The sequence below is a fragment of the Bacillus rossius genome, chromosome 18 (assembly GCF_032445375.1).
Source record: "Bacillus rossius redtenbacheri isolate Brsri chromosome 18, Brsri_v3, whole genome shotgun sequence".
Lineage (NCBI taxonomy): Eukaryota > Metazoa > Arthropoda > Insecta > Phasmatodea > Bacillidae > Bacillus > Bacillus rossius.
The window spans coordinates 6986727-7007382 of record NC_086345.1 but is presented as its reverse complement, the minus strand read 5'-3'; the positions used below and the strand labels follow the sequence as shown (position 1 = coordinate 7007382).

Below are 20656 nucleotides of genomic sequence, written 5' to 3'. Positions count from 1 at the left end.
CAGGCAAACTCCCGCGGTGCTTCGTCTGCAATGAACCAGGACACTTCTAGTGGGACTGTACGACATGCAGACAGACATAGTAACAGGAAGAGAAACAGGAATATCAACAGGGAAACAAGCAGTAGCTGGTGTGAGGGGGTGCATGCCAGCTCTACAGGAGATGGTAGCCCCAGGGGTTCTTCCTGTATCCGTACTTAGTAGAGGCTATGACAGTTTGTTGCTCAATGGATGGATCAATAGCAGTCAGGGTTTACTTATTGTTGACACAGGGGCATCAGCATCTATAGTTCGCAGACACATTGTAAGTAGAAAAAAGCTGAAGAGAACACCCATCCCATACAGACTCAATACAGACACCAGAGACACTTCACCTGTGCATGGACAGCTGGATTTGGAGGTAAGGATTGGAACTTGGACATTAACAAAGACCTTTTCTTGTTGCTGATATCACCGATAAGGTAATTCTAGGGGTGGACATCATGAATCGATACAGATTTTTTATTGACATAAAAGGGCCAGCACTGCGTATTAAAAATGAAGAGGTGGCCTTGTTTACCCCGACCAATTAGAAATTCCTGTAATGCAAGTGTTAGTTAGTGAATCGGTTTCAATTCCAGCAAACCATGAGCAGATAATAGCAGCTAGGATTATGGGAGACCCTAGGGGCAACATGAGCTACCTGATATATTCCAAATATGACAGGATTGAAGACACTCCTAGCTGCTCGAAGCATTGCAAGCTTTGGCGAGGTTGTGTAGCTAGCTGCGAACCAGTCTCTTAAGTAGGCCAGTGTGAGTCTTTCTCACCTATTAGACATGCCATGCAAACACTGAACCCAAATCTAGATCATTTACAAGGGTGATGCCGAAATAATCTAACAGATGAAGAAATAGAAGTCACAGCTTTTCTGGTAAGCAACCAGGATGTATTATCCTTAGGGGATACCGACATTGGGAGAACAAGCCTGGTCTAACATCGCATCAACGTACGTTTTACGGAGCCAATCCTACAAGCACCCCGGTGGCTGCCTCTAGCAAAACAGGAAGAAGCTGAGAAGTTGATTGTGGGTATGCTGGAGGGTGGTGTAATAGAACCATCAACGAGCCATTGGGGCTCCCCAATGTGGCAAAGAAGGATGGCCACCTGAGGTTCTGTGTGGACTACCGGAAGGTGAATGACGTCACCAAATAGAACAGCAAGCCCCACCCATGTATCGATGACACACTGGATACACTCTCTGGCACCGGATGGTTCTCTACACTGGACCTGAAGAGTGGTTACTGGCAAGTGGAGCTGCACCCCGAGGATAAGGAGAAGACTGCTTTCATGACAGGTAGTGGGTTGTTCCAGTTCACTGTGTTACCATTCGGGTTATGTAATGCTCCTGCAACTTTTGAGAGATTGATAGAACTTGTCCTACATGGCTTGACTTGGAAAACATGCCTAGTATACCTGGACGACATTATTGTGGTGGGAATTACAATGAAGGAACATTTTCGAAATTTCCAGGTTGTATTCGACAGGCTTCGCCATGCCCAACTTAAGTTAAGCTTCTTGTTCCAGCATGAGGTAACATTACTGGGGCATATTGAATCACAGGATGGGGTGCGAAGAGATCCTGAGAAGATCCATTCTTTTAAGGAGTGGCCTCAAATTAAGGATAATCATGAAGTAAGGAATTTCTTGGGATTCTGTACCTACTACAGGAGGTTTATGCCTGTGTTCTCGACAATCGCAAACCATTTGTTTAGCTGACAGAGGACAAGAGACAATTTTTATGGACTTCAGCTGCCTTTCAAAACCTCACTGAATCCCTGTGCACTAGCCCCATACTTGCCTACCCCCCGTCAACATGGATAATTTATCCTCGACACAAATGCAAGCGGAGATGGTTTAGGTGCTGTACTTTCCCAGGTTCAAGATGGAAATGAACAAGTAATAGCATACAACAGCAAAGTGTTTTTAAGCCCGAATGCAACTATTGCATCACAAGACGAGAACTCTTGGCTGTAGTGAAGTGTCTGCAACATTTCCACAAATATTTATATGGGAGAAAATTCCTTTTACGCACTGACCATGCAGCACTTAAGTAGCCAATACAAATTAAGAATCCAGATGGACTAAATGCTAGGTGGATTGAACAGATACAGCAATATAATAGTTGGATTGAACACAGGAAAGGCTGAATTCACAGCACTGCAGATGCCCTCTACCAAAGTCCTTGCAAGGTAAACAGCAAACCATTGCAATAGGGCAGAGAAAAATGAAGGAATCATAGATGTTCGGCAAACAACAATAACAAACCGCGAAGATAAATGGGATAATACTTGCTTGAAAGCAGTGCAGTGACAAGATCCTGAGCTGGCACCCATTATAAGCTGGCTAGAGAATGGTACTAGACGTCCAATATGGCATGAGATCTCCAGTGACTGAGGGCTGTGAAAGCTTACTGGGCACATTGGGATTCCTTGAAGATAGTGAATTGGCTGCTATTGAGGGCATGGGGAATTCCAAATGGAAAAGTAGTTACAATGCAACTACTGCTTCCAAAGCGTCTAGTGTAGTGACAAAGGGGTTTAAAGAAATCCATGATCTAGCAAAGATCCGTCAATGCTACTATTGGTTGAGGTGTCTCCAGCATGTGGAAATTTGGTGTAAACAATGCGAAGCATACTCTGCTAAAACAGGGCCACAACACCGGAGTCATGGGAAAATGAGGACCTGCAATTTAGTTGCCCCCTTTGAGAGGATAGCCATCAACATAACTGGACTATTTCCCAAGACTAAAAATGGTAACTTGTATAGTCTGGCAGCAATGGATTACTTCAGTAAGTGGCCAGAGGCTTATGCACTTCCTAACCAAGAAGACACTACCTTTGCAGATGCAATAGTCAACAACTTCATTTGCAGATTTGGGTTACCAATGAAGCACCACTCAGACCAAGGCCGTAATTTTGAGACGACAGTATCTCAGGAGGTGTGTCGGTTGCTGGGAATAAATGAAACCAGGACTACTGCCCTACTTCCTCAGTCTGATGGCATAGTGGAGAGGTTCAACAGAACTCTCGAGGAACATCCATCCATGACTCCATTGGGCAGACCCCTGCGAGTATTGTGTTTGGACAGGACTTGAGGCTGCTATGAGGTCAAGTTCGGTTGTCCTCTCAGAGAGCCGCCCAGCATCACTGATTATGTAAATAGTCTAGTGAAGCGAATGGCATGTAATCATGAAGAAGCCTGCAAAAATCTTTGATTAGCGACGAATCAAATGAAGACACGGTGCGATCTGAAGGCTAACTCAACTGGATTCCAGGAGGGTGAATTGGTGTGGCTGTACAACCCGCAACGAAGGAAGGGAAGCTTCAAGCAGTGTGGGAAGGCCTGTATGAAGTCTTGAAGCGCTTAAATGATGTGGTCTACCACATTCAGAGAGAAAAGAGGGGATGGATTAAGGTGGTACATTTGGACCGGTGAGGAAATATGCCGGAAAGGATCTGTTCAGGAAGAACAGATTTAAGGAGGAGCCAATTTAACGAATGCAGATAGAACCGCGACATGCGCCAGGTTCGGAGCTGGCTGGCGACCCTGCACGACCACTGACGTCACGCGCCTATTCACATGCCGTACATTGATGTACTAGCCGGATTACAAGGGTCGTCGCTACCCCACTCCGCTCCCCGCGCATCGTCCTTCTTCAGCGGTGTTATCTATATCTGAGCGGCCTTGGTAATTCCACGGGGCTTCGCACAGAGTGGTATGAATTGGCATGAATGAGGACCACCTTTCTGGACTTTTCGGGCATCGGGTCTGCCCGGGATGACGCAACTCGTCACAGACGCTCTCGTCTTTTTGGAAAGACAACTCACTAGTATAAAAGGGCGACGCCGGCCTTTACAGGAGTGAGTTCCGGGCGAGTTTGGGGAGTTCCATGAGTGAAGGGAAGTGCGACATCTGGGAATAGGGCGAGAGACCTCCTCGAGAGTGGCGCAACACGGAGCAACGGGATCTAGAGAGTGCGACTGAGTGGCGCGAGACTGTGTGTGGACAGACGCGAGGTAAGGTGCGAACCACTGTTGAGCCTAGCTGCAGTGAAGAGTGTAAACTGTGGTAACTTGACCGACATGCAAATAAACATTTTTAAGTGCTAGTGATTAGTGATCGGACATTTTTAAGTACAATTACGCATTCCAACAATAGTTTTAGTGCTGGGGTATTTGGGGCTGATTTCATATGAATTTGGTACCCTGAATTCAAATATGGCATTAGTTTTTGCCTAGTAGGTCAAATTTCTAAGATATAACATTTTAGTGAAACGTACATTTTACTTTGTTTTAGGTTAAATCTATGAATCAAATCTAAAAATTAAACATGAAATTCTTATTATTAAATTACACAAATATTATTATATTATGCAAAGCTTTTACCAAGTCATCGATGGAACCAACTAGTCACTCAACACTTCGGAAACTTCTTTTTTGTGATCTTCTTGAATATATCTTGGAACAGTCCCTTTTTAAACTCCAGCAATAATCTACCATAATAAGCGTATCCCATCTTCCTTGATAGCGGTATTCCATAAATTTCAGGAAAACGGTCCAGGTGGCTGTGTAAATAGTGCACCTTTATAATGCTCCACCCAAGGGATTTTAAATTTGTAAGCATATCATTTACCAGTTCAACATGGTTTTCTGTTTTCATTGGCAAAGAAAATTTCCGATAATTGCAACAAATAAAGTCCAGGATTTTTGTCCAGCCTCTTATATGGAATTTACGAAGGCTTTGTCCTTAATGAATTTTCTTATTTCTGAGCCGTAGTAAATATTCTTATTTTAATTGTTTCCTTACTCAAGTAAGGCATTTTTTCCACTATAAATGCAAAGCATGATCTGTCCTTATCAAGAGCCTTTACAAACTGCTTCATATAGCCCAGCTTGATATGAAGTGGAGGAAAGATGATTTTCTTTCGTTCAACTAAGGGTCGTTAATAAGATTTTTTTCTCCAACGACCATGTCTTTTCTCTTAACCCAGTGGTGTTTTTTGTCTCTGCTATCCCAGAGGCACAAGAAAAAAGAATAATTGGTGTGGCTACTCTGCTGTCTCAGGAGAATTTTTTTTTCCATTTTTAAGTCCACACAAATCACCCATTAATGTTCATGATACCTTATCTTCTCCAAGACCAAAGCTATGGTGTTATATTTTTCTATAAATGTCAATGAGTGAGCAATTGGTATTGAACCATATTTGTTTTTATTGTGTAGAAAAATACTTTTCAAGCTTTGCTCTGAGCTATCAACAAATAGGCGCCAATCATCTGGAAAATATTCAGGGAGACTCATTTTTTTTTCCAGGAGTCCTCTAATAACGTGAACAAATACAAGATTTTCATCTTGAAAGAAGAATGGTAGCAGACCCTTTTCTCTTGTACGGTAAAAAGTAATTTTAAATCCTTGTTCCAGTAAATTATTTTCCTTCAACCTGGAAGCCTGTAATTCAGTAGCTTCTTTTGACAGGTTAAGATCTCTGATGAGATCATTTAACTCATCCTAGTTGAAACAATGACGAATCTTTGACATCCCCTCATAATCACTGTCACCTTCATTATTCGTTAGTATCAGAAGGTTGGTTAAAGGGACAACACTCGTCCTCAGAAAGCTCTGGGAGCTGGTGAAATGCTGGGATCAGTAGTTCCTTTGAGTGAGGGACTGGGCATCTTGCTGAGAATAAATCAGGATAATTTATGGTTGCTTCGATTGATTCCAGTAATATTTACTAGACAGAAATAACAGTAATTGATGTGGTTTTTGGGTGCTCTCCAAACCACTGGTACACCGAATCTCAAACTTTTTGTTTTTCCCGTGCCAAGGATTTATCCTGATCACCAAACTTAACACCAAAGTATCCATGATACGCTCTTCTTTACAAGGTCACTAACAGTCTTTATGTTATCTTTTAATGTGTATTCTCCACATATGTAGCAAACACATCAGGATGATTTACACAACTTATTCTACTGGAACTCATTTTTTATTAACTTCCATCTATCCTGCACATCTAAAACTCACAAACTGACCAGAAATTTAGTTGAAGCGTAGAAATGAAGGATGTGATTCCCAGCCTGGGGAATCCCTGTGAGGAAGTGGCTTGAGTCAAGCAGGCAGTTTTACTTTTTTTTTCTTACTTACCTAAAAAAGTAGCCTCAACTGATCCAAAAGCTTAGAGCACAACTAAGAGCATTGCCATATTGTTAGTAGATAATTTGCTTCCATAAGTTTTGTTGAATCACAAGGGTTTAAAGATTTGATATTGAAATGACATGTTGCTCCTCTATCAGCTTCCCAGTCGAACAACTTTTTCCATGCATTACATTCCTCAACTTTATGATGAGTGCAGTTCTAAAATGTAGTCCATTATAGCTGATGATCTGCCATCACTTCAATCCTTCAGTGTAACTACTGATGGGTGGACATTTAGAACTACGGATAGTTATGTCAGTGTAACCTGCCACTATCTCACTAGTGACTTTCATACAAATCTCTGACACTGGAACTTATTCGTATGAATGAATTTCATACATCTCAGAATCTCAGTGATGCCCTATTAAAAATAGTTGAAAATTGGGGTATTCCTGTTGTGGACTGCTTACTGTGTTACTGATAATAGGCCAAATTTCACTGCATGTGTTTCCAAACATTTTATTGGAAGTGGCTGTTTTGCACATACACTGCAGCTAGCTGTAAATGAAGTGAAAAAAGATGTTGAGGCGTAACTTCATTGCTGAGCAAATTCCAAAGTATTATGGGGCCTTACATAAGGGGCAGCTCTGCACGAAAATTGCTGCACACACTCCAACAGCAACTGAACTTGACTTGCAGGAACTTCAAGTCATTCAGTATGCATACACTAGATGGTCTTGCAAATACTCAATGTTAGTGCTCTTGATGGAAATAGATGCTGTCAATGCTGAGCTTGCTAGCTCACTAAATAACAGTGAAATCAGCTTGCTCAAAGCAAATGAGTGGAGGCACGTTCATGGACTAGTTGAAATTCTTCAACCGCTCAAAGAAGCGCCTGAAGAGTTGAGTGGTGTCAAGTATCCAACCTGTTCAACAATAATTCCAGTACTGAACTGCATTCACAATTGCATTTGCAACAAATTACTGGAAAGGAAAAACAAAACATTAATGCAAACTATTATGGAAAAGTTCCCTAGGCACTCTGAATATCGTGTTTATCAGGTAGCAACAATAATAGATCCTAGTTTTCACAATGTTCTGTCAATTAAAGTGTTGGCTTTGACCACACTGTCTGCTGAAACTAAGAAATTGCAAACCGAATGTATGCCTCAGTCTGAACCTGAACCACAGTGCACAAGTACCAACACATCAAGTTTCTGGAATGCACTAGATAGTGTACCAAATTAAACAACAGCTACTGAGGATTCACAAATACAACTGTATTTAAATGAACCAAGACTTAAACTGAAAAGAAAATCCATACGACTGGTGGATAGTGATAGAACACAGTAGATATCCAAAACATTCTCTACTAGTTCGAAAATATTTGCCCATTCCTGCAATGCAAGTCAACAGTGAACGTATATATTTCTGCTGCTGGAAACATCGTCACAGAAAAACGTCGGCGGCTTCCGCCGGAGCTTTCACAAGAAATGGTTTTCCTACATTCAAATACAAACATTTTCTTCTCCGGTCAGGATAAACTGTAAATAATCAAAAAATAGTAATATCAAACTCTTGTGTTTGATTTTTCGTAAATACCGTTAACATTTGAATAAAAATAAACCAGTTCCATAAATTTTTACTACACCATTGTGTTACTAATAAAGAGATGTTTGTATAAAAACATTCTTGTTTGAAATAAAAGTACAAATATCAGACTTAAAAAAATGCAATTATTTTGTTGAAAAGTTAAACTACGACTTCGAACTTCGGAAGATTGTAGATTCAGAATTTGACTTCGACCCTAAATAAGTGAACTTTGAACACCCCTACTTCTTTTCAAATTGTGAATACCATATAATAATTTTTGCTGGTTGCTTTAATTTCCTACTTACTCCATGTAAAAAAATTGAATATATTAATTAAAATATTTTTGGATGATTCAAACAAAATACTTTAAATAAACCATGCTGAATTTTTACGAAGGTAACATGTTCTATTTAAAATGGACGATAATGTTTTATTCTTGTTATATGACAAAGTATTGAACTCTCTAGCCTTCAAAGTGTTTAAACAGTTCATCCCTTTGCCTACGCTACCCTGCCAACAACTAGTAGCGAGCGGTGATAATCCCCTTATTCAATGTTTCTCTAATATCAGGCTACACATAGCTATTCCTGAATACATGCAGTAAGGCCTGTTTGCGCAGAATTTTACCTTGTCTGTCTGCTAACGTTCTCGAATCAGGCCTTATGTGCTTTCTCTCCAGTAAATCATCTTTGTGATTCTTTTTCCATTGTGTTCTGGCTTATATCTTATGTTCCATAATCACTATAGAAGAGGAATGCTGTGTCGCTGTATAAACCTGTGTCGGCAATACTGTCGTTGAAGGGGAAAATAAATATAAAATCACTGAGAATTTTGGACTTTTACCATGCTGGTCTTCTTACCTGGAAACAAAGCTAAACACGTAAATTTAAAAGGAAAGGATATTAACAAAACAAGACAACCAGAATATACGGGTAATCATAGTGTGAACAAGATGACAAGAACAAGTGGCAATCATAACAAAATTATATTGTGACAGTAAACAAGGAACGGAGTTGTAAACATAATTTCCTTTTCTTTAGGGTTGACTATGTGATGTGTGGTCATATAACCATGTCACACAGCTGTTAACCGAATGCAGCCATCTGATTGGCCTGACAGGAAGCACATGTGAGCTGGACAGCAAGAAGTTAAATATTTGTGATTTCTTCCCCAAGCATCTTCCATTGGCCCACCATTAACTGTGCAGTGGTGTGGCAGTCAGCCTGGTTTTACGTTTTAAGGCATGTGGTGCTGTTCCCGGGGTGTTCGTAACGTGGACGTAGGAGTACTTTTTTAAGTGTACACCAGACCAAATGCTAACTTTCAAATACAAGCACTGCAGTGTCAGAAAGTTTATCAGGATTAAGTATCACTTTCGGCACAAGTAAATATGGAATTGGTGTAGTTGACAAGATTCCCGAGCCTCTTCATGTTGGAACCAAACGAGTTTGAATGTCTACGAGCTGCTGGGATTATAAAGTGGAGAATGGTTGACGCTACCTGACATTTCTTCCTGAACAGCCGTCGCAGGTACATCTGGTAGTTGAAAGTGGAGATGTCATTGTTCCCCAGACAGCCGCATAGCAGTCGGACTATCAGCTCCTGAAGGAGCGAGCTGCCGCAATCCTCTGTGCCATCAGTCAGCAACGCTTCCTCGAGTTCCTGCCGACAACGACCACCTCCGCTCAGTTCCCCCGAGTTTGCCCACTCTTCCCTTCACCGCCTACACTGTCTTCCGCGTCTTCTCAACCGATCTGGCAAGCTAACAGATTCACACAAACTTACATAAACATACATAACGAGCAGAATATTCCCACACAATACAGTAGGCTGTATGTGCCACAATCGTTTTCATCAACGTTCAATAGCCAACTATGCCAGAGTGAAAAAAAAAAAAAAATTGTGTATTTGTTTGAAAAAACTTTAAACCAATACATTATTGATTGAAATCAGGTGAAAGAATATAGATATTTGACTTTACTTCATATTAATACACAGTTGTGTATGCCTTCATAGTTAGTTAATTAATGTTATTATAAATCAGATAAGGAATATTAATGCCATACAAATTTATTTTAAAAAATACAACTGGTTTTAAGACATAAGGACACTACATAGTGTGATAAATAACTGATATTGTTTTGTAAAACATAGATCATAGATATGGTAACTTTCCTTGTATTTTCCAGTTTTTTAAGACACTGTGGGGGAACTTTTGAAGCTAAGTTTTGTAATAAATAGGCCCCACTTGGAGTGCCAAATAAATATGTGGGGGAACTTTCTAGTAGTTTAGGCCCCACACACACACTAAAACGTTGGGCTGAATAAAACTGTGTAATAAATTAGATTTCTTAAATTGTGTGGCTCTTCACTGGTAATGTTGACATAAAGTAAGTCACAGTTAGGTGTTATTTGATTGATTTGGAACATACATAAATATACACTGGAGTAGGTGGAATTACAAATAACACAACACAACACTTTGAAAGATAAATATAGAATTATTTTATTACCAAAGTAAAACTATTTCAAAATTTCAATCTTATTAATATATTTAATTATTATTCATATCCAAAACAACAACCTAACTTAACGGTGACATCATAGTAATTCAATAAAAGTTCAATTACCAGGAGTTATGTTGCGCACATTTAAATATTTTCAAAAGTCTTAATTCGGGTTCGTTGACACTACACAGTTTTTAATTAATGTTTTTTTTTTAGGGAACTTAAATCAATTTACCTCGGCTAGATAGGTTCAAAATCATCGGCAGAGCTCAGAGCCTCTCATCTATAGGACCACTGAGTCTGTTAATTAATGTGTAAATTCGTAAAATTTATGTCCAAGTATTATTTAAATCCTCTATAAAGTCAATTTAATTCATGAAATCAATGTTTATAATAAGTTTCGGCGACGATGTGACGTAAAAACGGGAGTTTCGTGATTCGTGCATAAGATTAGGGCACAAAAAATCTGGGCACTTTTATTACTCACGTTAATCACTCCTATGATATTTATCTTTTTAGATAAATCCTATTTAAATGTTCTGAACTCCCTAATGGTTCATAATTATCATCCACTATCCGGGATGCCTGATGCTAGATAGCTAATTTTCAGGATTTAAATTCGCCGACGTCACGAAGTTGCCGCTCATTCAGCTGGCCATTGTAGAACTCCCTTTCTTACTAGTTTCCTCAAAATAACCAGTAAGACTCACTTTTAAATGGTGGCCCGTGATTGGCCAAAAGGACCGTTTCAGTTACCTAATTTCTTACCGAAAACGTAAACTCCGAACGCAACAATTGCGCGGATAACAAAACTTCACTTAAAATTCAAATACATAAATATTAAAATTAATAATTTACATAATAAAATTACGGCGTTAATTTTACCGTTTACAGTTTTCAAGTCCATTAGTCCTTAGAGGGGTATCAACAATACCTCGTTCAAATAGTCCGGTAAAAATCCAAAGAATCACTTTTCCATAGACATACATAACCAAATATTGCCGTTTCTGAAAATAAATGATATTATACATAGAGCAAACAAAAATAAAATAAATCGTAAATAATAATAAATAATTAAACTGTCAAAACAAACATGTTGCAGTACAGATTTTGCCGCCCTTGTCAATTACATTGAACAGTGCTCTTTGACCTGTTCAAAACGGTGCAATGTGATTGGCACTTCTCTTTCTCCGTCGCACAATACACAACACTCTTCGTTGCCTAGCAACGCGCGCACCAAACGACAAACAAAAAAAACAACTTGAGAGATACTACCTCTCCTCCTTGATTCGTTTTTTACCGTTGCGCGCCTGAAAATCGCGCCTTTTTAAACACTTTTTATCGGGTCGTCGCTGCTAACAGACCTGCGCGAAGAAGTTCACGGATTTTGCAGTGCAAAATCTTCGAAGGCTGGAACTGCTGCTGCTCTCCGACAGCTTCTGCCTTGAGCCGCTCCTGTTGAGAAGGACTCGGGAGGACTTACTTACTGTGAGTATGATTCACTAAAAGGATTCGAAGGGGTGCAATGTACACGTGAGTCAACAATAGGACGTTCTCCAGGTCACGTCACGGCAATGGGTCAACGTCCATCTGCGGTGATGACTGCATCCTTGCTGCGACTCCTTCTTCCTGCAGCGGACAGCGGCGTCGAGACGGCGCCTGTCCTCAAAACGACCAACAAACCTGGCCTGGTTCACCACGCGTCGACGGGGTCTGGCGTGGGGCGATGATGCTGTACCAGACAGCACGGCATCTGGCACTGCAGCTGACGTCATCAACTGCTGATGTGGCGGCGTCCAGCCGCCCTGCCTCACGACTACGCGCGAGACGGCGTCGTGGCGTCTGCGGTGCTGATTGCGTGGGGCGAGGTCACCACTTCCCACAAGGAAGCACTCGTCTATTCCCATCACTGTTAGGTACACAATCGTTGCGAACCGCACTACGTCTAGCTCACTCTGGTGTAACCTTCGCACCTGACTTAAGTATAGGTGTCCGGGTCTTAATCGATACCTTAATCACTATGTGCGTACTTGTACTCTTGCAAATACAAGTGTCTGCAGGCAATACAACTTGTGTACTTGTCGCGGAACACTATGACGTCACCGTTAAAACAAAAATATCTTAAATTAACCTTAAAATTCCTAGCTTAACATATAACATTCACATTATTAACATCATTGTTAGAAAAAAAAAAAAAAAAATACAATTAATTATTAAATCTCAATTCTTGCATAACAATGCCTGGTTATCAATATCCATTAAATTCAATATTAGTACTTTGCTTGCTACTAACATATCACATTGTTAGTTCGTACTTGATTAGTATGCATCACAGTGCATTTGCTTGTTTGTGTTCTCATTTCATGAGATTTCATACATTTCACCACAACATTTCATTATAGCGTATCATTATTGAATATCAAACATCACATGTTTTGCTTTTCATTATAACATATTGATAGCTAACATAATTTATATTCATTACTCAATGTTTGTAACTTACATGTTTACATTTCATTATTAAAAATATTTGCATTTAACTATAGCATATTTAGCTTGCTATTTACATTTGCATTTCATCACACTTGTTAACATTTCATCCAAGAATATATATCAGATCATGTACATACTGACAATTAATAGTTCATTGTTATGTTTGCATAGTACATATTAGCAATTGATCATAAAATATAACATTTATATATAACTATATATATAATAACATTTACATATCATAACATTTACATTTCATTATGTTTACAGGTTGTATAATCAAAATTTCATAGTGTATTTACACATTGTTTCCATTTTCTTCTCCTATACAGAGAAGTCGTTGGTTTACACAATTACCAACTTAGTAACTTTTCAATTTCAGTCTGCTGTGCTCCGATCAACAGCTGTAGAGGCTTTATCTTCCTCTTCTCATCTTTCATTAATGTTGTTTTCATCCCGTAGCGGTCTCGCTGGGTTGAATAATGTTCACATTTCATCTCATCTTGGTTACTATCAGTAACATAAGTCTTGTAATCTACTGAGGCTCCTGGCTTCAGTGTAGCTAAGGTTACTTTTACCAATCAGCTGTTTCACAAACATGCTGTATCAGGATAGCTTTCAACACATGGTATCACATGTTCAGTATTTTTTTTTATTTCCTTTTAAGAAAATTTTCTTGCTTTTTCAAGTTTATAACTTCTGTTAGGCGAAGTTGATTGTGGACACTTGTTTGCCGGATTACCTTCGCTTCTCGCGACAAAGGGCTTAGATCCTGAGTTTTTCAGATCCACATCCTCCGCTATTCTTCACATCATTCGAAGAATACTACTCAAGCAACTATGACAGTGCTGCGAGTGAATACTGTTGAAGTGACGTAATTTCCTTGTATAGGGGCTTCTCCCAATAAATCCTTAAAAATCATCGATTTCAAATTTTCGTGTTTTCATTTCATAAAATGTCAATACCTTGACATCCAAAGTTTAATAAACTAAATGTTTCAACTAAATCTGATTGGATTTGTATGCGAAATGAGTGCATACTTTTCTAATCTGCATTCTGGGTAGAATGCAATCCTAAAGATCATTATTTTCCCTAAATTCATCCCAGAAATGGTAATAAAATAGTGAAGTTTTAAAATCTTAGTGAGTTCTTCTATAAATATTAGAAAATTTAGTGATTTTCTATTTTTCATCATCAACATAACGACGCCTATTGGATTACTCAGCATCATCATTAAATCAAGGTAACCTGCATAATATTACTCTGCTTGTAGTTGCAAAGGGTTATGTGCTTTTAGAGATGCTTTGCATGCCAGTGTTTATATATGTCTACACAGCAGGATGGGGTATCATACCACCTAGTTACATCGACACTAAATAAGCTTAATTTCTTCTCGTTTGTTAGTACACAGTACATACAGCTTCACATAGGTATAGGCTAGTCTAATGTTGTATATATATGTCTTAGTGACATTTGAGTTCATACTCATACGAGGAATTGTGCAAGCCAACTGATACATAAATACAATACACATTGTACACAGGTAGCTTCACAGGCTACAATAACATCTGTATGGGTGGCATTTCACTTCACCTCAAATACAGCAATATAGCGGGAATTACACTTCCGCATAACCACAGGGTAAATATCTGCATAGGTGGCATTTTACTTCACCTTTACACAGAAACAAGCGGGAATTACACCTCCGCTTAACATTACAAATTACAGTGGCTGCACTACGCCTCACATGGCGTACTAGATCACATAATCACAGTGACATACACTTACTCCTCTGTACAGTTCAGATCCTTGGTCTGAAACTTACACTTAGACTGCTCTCAGCTGTTTATGGTACTACACCTTGTACCATCACGAGGCATTCACAGCTTAGGTCGGTACTGCTTACATAGTAGTAGGGCTCTTGTATTCCCTTAACTGCGTTATATTATAACGGCCTACTGGTCGGCCTGTTGCTGGCTCTGCTAGTGCATAGCAATTCTCTTGTACTATGTCTGTGATGACATAAGGACCTTCAAATAACAAAAACAATTTCTTGGTTACATGTTCCCAGGCCTTGCTTACTGGAGTTGTTTTCTTCAGTACCTGGTCTCCAATTTTAAATTTTGCTAATTTTGATGCTGGTTTCCTCTTGCGTCTGATGTCAGCTTCTGCTGTCAACTTCCTCTTCACTAGAGCTTCTACCTCTTCTCCTGTAGGTAGTTTTTCTTCATTAGGGGTTTGTTCACATCGGGGTAAATACTTCGGGTTGATCGCCACCGATCTATTCAGGCTCATGGCTTCTCCAGGGGTAACTCCAATAGAACCATGTACAGTATGGTTAATAATGCACTCTACATATGGCAACTTATCTCGCCATGATTGCTGCGAGTTATGGCATAGCGTACGTAAAAGACTCCCTATTGACTTCATGAGTCTTTCCACAGGGTTACTTTGTGGATGCCGTACACTGATGGTTGTAGGTATTGCACCTAATTTCCTGACTCCTGTTTGCCACAAATCACTGGTAAACTGGGTACCGCTGTCTGACAATACCACTTTAGGTAAACCAATTTCTTCAACGAAAGTTTTTAATTTTTGCATAACTGCTTTTGCAGTTGGGTTCACAATTGCATATAATTTGGTGAATTTTGTGAAAACATCTTGCATCACAAAAACATACTTAACACCTCCCTTTGACTGTGGTAGGGGGCCAAATAAATCAACTGATAATAATTCCAATGGTGCTGTTGGAATGATTGGCTGCAATTCTCCATGCAGGTGTTGTCCAGGTGGTTTCACCTTCTGACATAGGTCACAGGCACTTGTGACCTTACTTACATAGCGTGACATGTTAGGCCAATACACTTGCCTCTTTAATGCTTCAATGAGCTTCTTGCTCCCTACATGTCCCAAGGCTACATGTAGTTCCCAGGTGATTGGTTGCCTCAAATCAGCTGGTATCACTGGTTTCCAGTGATCTTCGAAAATGCCTCTCTTCCTTGACTGGGCAAACAAAACATTTTCTGCTGATAAACAGAAATGCTGGTGAATTTTATTATCAGCTGACTGCTTCTGCAGCTGGTTGATGGTGTTTTTGCAGTACTCATCTGCTTGTTGTTTACATTTTATATCCTTCAGGATATCTCGGAGTTTAGGGTTGGTTTTGAATATCTCTGTGGATGCTGATGCCACTAGATACTGGAGTTTTTTAGTTTTGTACCCCTGAGCCTGAATAGTGGGTTTCTGTTCGGGCGATCCAACTGAAACCCGTTCTAGTTTAACGTGCCCTGGTTGGCACGTCCACCTGGAACACGTTGTTGTTGTTCGTTGTGGTTCCAATTACTGGGTCCTGCGACGCTGGACACTGCAGCCTTGAACTCGGCTGCTACCGGGTTCACTTCCCCTCTCTGGTAGTATGCAGCTTGATGTCCTGGATGCTGCGCCTGGAATGGTGGTGGAAATGTCGCGTTCTGGTAGCGTTGCTTGTTTCCAGAGAACTGGCTATTATGGGCTTGGCCGCCATGATTCTCTGTCGTCTGGGGGGAATAATGGTGGGGTGGCATTCGGGTTTCTTCGTGCCGGCCCTGGTATCGAGGTTCCTCCGTCTTGCGGTACTTCCTCGCGTACTCTCTCTCGTCTTCAGACGAGGATCTTGGGCGTCGGTCACGGGACTCCCTGGGAGGCCGTACTTCAGGCGAGTAGGAGCGGCGGCGGTTGTCGTTGCGGTCGTCCTTCCTCTTGCGCTGGTACATCTCTTCGTCGCTATGATAGTTCCTCGTATTTGACCACCAGGTCTTCCTCTTGTTGTAGGGGCCTTTGCGTTGGCTCATAGCGTACCGGCCATACGAGCTTTGCTCCCTGCCCTTGGGTTGCCACGTCATAGTGTGGACAGCTGCTTGACGGTTGTCCCTTGGCTTGTTGTCCCTGTTTTGCCAGTAATTATTCAGGGGTGGCTGGCGGTTTTGCTGAGGCACCCTCTCGTGGTCCTCCTTAGGTGCTGGCGTCCTGTCCATTTTCTCCAGCTTGTCGTAGTTCAGGAGCCTCTCTCTGAACTCTGTGACGTCTCGGTACGTCAGGCCGGACAACTGCTTTTGGTAGCGCAGCGGCAACTGAGTTAGTATTGCCGCTACGAACTCCTCGTCCGTCATGGGCAAATCGAGATACCTAGTCTTTTCAAACATTGTGGAGAGGTGGGCCTCCAGCGTTGTGCCCTTCCTGGGGTCATACCTCTCAGTATGGAGCTGGGCACGCAGATTGCTCTGAATCCGCAGACTCCAATACTGCTGGCGGAACATGGCCTGGAAGTGGTTGTAGCTACTGGTGGTTGCACTAAGCATTTCCCACCAGTAGAAAGCCTGCCCTTTCAAAGCACTGTTGAGGCACTTTAGTACCTCAGCCTCGCTGAGATTGAATGTGGCCGCATATTCCTCAAAGCGCTTCAGGAACCGTATAGGGTTCTCGGTAACCCTTCCTGAAAACGTGGGCATGGCCTCTGCCCAATGCTTGGCTGGGTGGTGGATCAGAGTAGCAGGGTCCATACTCGACGTGTTTACAAACGTCCTGCTACTTGGCCGATGAGTGTTGGGGGTGACACGTGACGGTTCCTGGGGCAGGTGCTCAGTGTAGCACTCGGTGCCGCCCTGTCGCTTGCCTGCGGTGGGCAGTGTGGGAACAGTAGGTCCGTGGCACTCACTTGCCTGGGCCTGGCCTACACTACCAGCTGATTCAGCAGTAGGACTTGGTTGAACAGACAGATTTTCAAACCTGTCTCTCAGTGTAGCTGTGGCCACCTCGATGTCACCAAGCCTACTCTCTAGGTGCTGGATGTGCTCGCGCACCTCTTCCCTGGCGTTGGCCTGCCCTCGGTGCTCGTTGGCCATCATGTTCCTTAGGGACGTGACATGGGACTCCAACCCATCTACCCTGCAGTTGTACTGGGAGACCTGTTCGGCTATCTGTTGGATCTCCTCGTGTTGTTGTGCGAGTCTGACCTCGATGCTGTGCTCGAGGTTCCTTATACTGGTGCTGGCCTCATCTAATTTTGCAGTGAGCACAGAGTTGTTCAGCTCCATGGCAGCACTGTTCTGTTCTAGTCCAGCCCTCAACTCAGCTGTGAGATTGGTGTTGTTCTGCTCCAATTTAGAGTCGGTCTGCTTCATCTGAGCGTTTGTCTGCAGCAAGATTTGCATCAGTGCTTCAAGTGTCACTGGCGGTGGAGTAGGAGTACTGTCCTGGGGTGCAGCTGTGTGAATGACAGTGTCACTTAAGTTTTCCTGCTCCATGATTAGGGGAGATGTGGGCCGCCCTAACCTTTCCTCACAGGTGACTACAGGCGAATTCCCTGCAGATGATGAAGGATTCGACTCACTGCTTGAGGTTTGTGCAGTAGCATACTCCTCTCCTACACTTCGTGATCTTTCTCTAAGGAAGTATTTGTTTTGCTCATCTGCCATAGTGGTGTGCAATGAAACAATTGACCAGATAATATTTTACACAAATAGTGCACTTGCACACAGTACTTGGCTGGTACAGAATTTACACAAAAAAAATGTTGAGGTGTCCCTTAACCTCAAAATCGGCCCCACCGTATGGGCTCCAATTTAAATATGTGGGGGAACTTTTGAAGCTAAGTTTTGTAATAAATAGGCCCCACTTGGAGTGCCAAATAAATATGTGGGGGAACTTTCTAGTAGTTTAGGCCCCACACACACACTAAAACGTTGGGCTGAATAAAACTGTGTAATAAATTAGATTTCTTAAATTGTGTGGCTCTTCACTGGTAATGTTGACATAAAGTAAGTCACAGTTAGGTGTTATTTGATTGATTTGGAACATACATAAATATACACTGGAGTAGGTGGAATTACAAATAACACAACACAACACTTTGAAAGATAAATATAGAATTATTTTATTACCAAAGTAAAACTATTTCAAAATTTCAATCTTATTAATATATTTAATTATTATTCATATCCAAAACAACAACCTAACTTAACGGTGACATCATAGTAATTCAATAAAAGTTCAATTACCAGGAGTTATGTTGCGCACATTTAAATATTTTCAAAAGTCTTAATTCGGGTTCGTTGACACTACACAGTTTTTAATTAATGTTTTTTTTTTAGGGAACTTAAATCAATTTACCTCGGCTAGATAGGTTCAAAATCATCGGCAGAGCTCAGAGCCTCTCATCTATAGGACCACTGAGTCTGTTAATTAATGTGTAAATTCGTAAAATTTATGTCCAAGTATTATTTAAATCCTCTATAAAGTCAATTTAATTCATGAAATCAATGTTTATAATAAGTTTCGGCGACGATGTGACGTAAAAACGGGAGTTTCGTGATTCGTGCATAAGATTAGGGCACAAAAAATCTGGGCACTTTTATTACTCACGTTAATCACTCCTATGATATTTATCTTTTTAGATAAATCCTATTTAAATGTTCTGAACTCCCTAATGGTTCATAATTATCATCCACTATCCGGGATGCCTGATGCTAGATAGCTAATTTTCAGGATTTAAATTCGCCGACGTCACGAAGTTGCCGCTCATTCAGCTGGCCATTGTAGAACTCCCTTTCTTACTAGTTTCCTCAAAATAACCAGTAAGACTCACTTTTAAATGGTGGCCCGTGATTGGCCAAAAGGACCGTTTCAGTTACCTAATTTCTTACCGAAAACGTAAACTCCGAACGCAACAATTGCGCGGATAACAAAACTTCACTTAAAATTCAAATACATAAATATTAAAATTAATAATTTACATAATAAAATTACGGCGTTAATTTTACCGTTTACAGTTTTCAAGTCCATTAGTCCTTAGAGGGGTATCAACAATACCTCGTTCAAATAGTCCGGTAAAAATCCAAAGAATCACTTTTCCATAGACATACATAACCAAATATTGCCGTTTCTGAAAATAAATGATATTATACATAGAGCAAACAAAAATAAAATAAATCGTAAATAATAATAAATAATTAAACTGTCAAAACAAACATGTTGCAGTACAACACATTTTGAATTTCCATGAGTTTCTCATGTTCTAACGATTTTCTGTTTGCAGGAACCTCTCCAGACGTGAGACACAACGAGAGAAGATTCAGAAATAGTGTTCCATGTTTGCGTGGCACAACTATGAACACATTTACACCATGAATGAATGAATAGCTTTGAAAGCTAACCTTTACATAATTACAGACTAATTCGAGGTTAACAGGAGCACTCGGAGAAAAGCCGCCAACTCGCAGCTACATGTCATGTTTTTTCACTTGGAAAGATCTGGTTTTGATATTGCCAGGATATAAGCTCAGATCATTCACGTGGAAGATGAGTGATAAACTCAACATGATTCCTTATCACCATGGAGAGCATTAGTTTTTGTCAGTTTGTTACGGTCGTAATTCTACGTCGTAACATTCTCGTTTGGGTAGCCGGTAACTTGACTTTGGTGTTGGCCCCTGGTGGCGTACCACACGCTCCATTCCCTGAAAGGTCAGGCACCTCGCCTATCTCCACGTCACAGCCGTGTGGCCGTACGTCGACCACTCCGCCGAGTGCACAGGAGCAGACTACGAGCAACCATCGAGGCATCATCACCACTACCCTGACCGCTGCTGCCCTGCCACCCGTCTGTGTGCTGCCCAGGCACTACGGACCCGATTAGGTCGCAGCTGAGGAGACAAGTAATCCGGAAAAAATTTGAGGAACATTAAAATTACGTAAAATTAAAACTTTGGCCTGAAGGCGTGGTAATTTATATTGAGTATTTATTTTGATAGTTCAAGCTGTATGCCAACATGATAATATTCTTTATTGCGGGCAAGTTTCTACTTGTATATTTTAGTATTGTTTGTTGTCATGGCTATCAGGCTTTGAAGCTA

At 40.9% G+C, this 20656-nt stretch overlaps 1 protein-coding gene across 2 annotated transcripts in view; it reads right to left on the bottom strand.

The window, feature by feature from the left end:
- LOC134541412 (uncharacterized) overlaps positions 1-20656 on the bottom strand; it is a 92546-nt gene that overhangs the window by 65582 nt on the left and 6308 nt on the right. For both annotated transcript variants that reach the window (XM_063384844.1, XM_063384843.1), the window contains exon 3: positions 9268-9429. In XM_063384844.1, coding sequence (XP_063240914.1) covers positions 9268-9429 — 162 coding nt within the window. The remainder of the gene's footprint in view (positions 1-9267; positions 9430-20656) is intronic.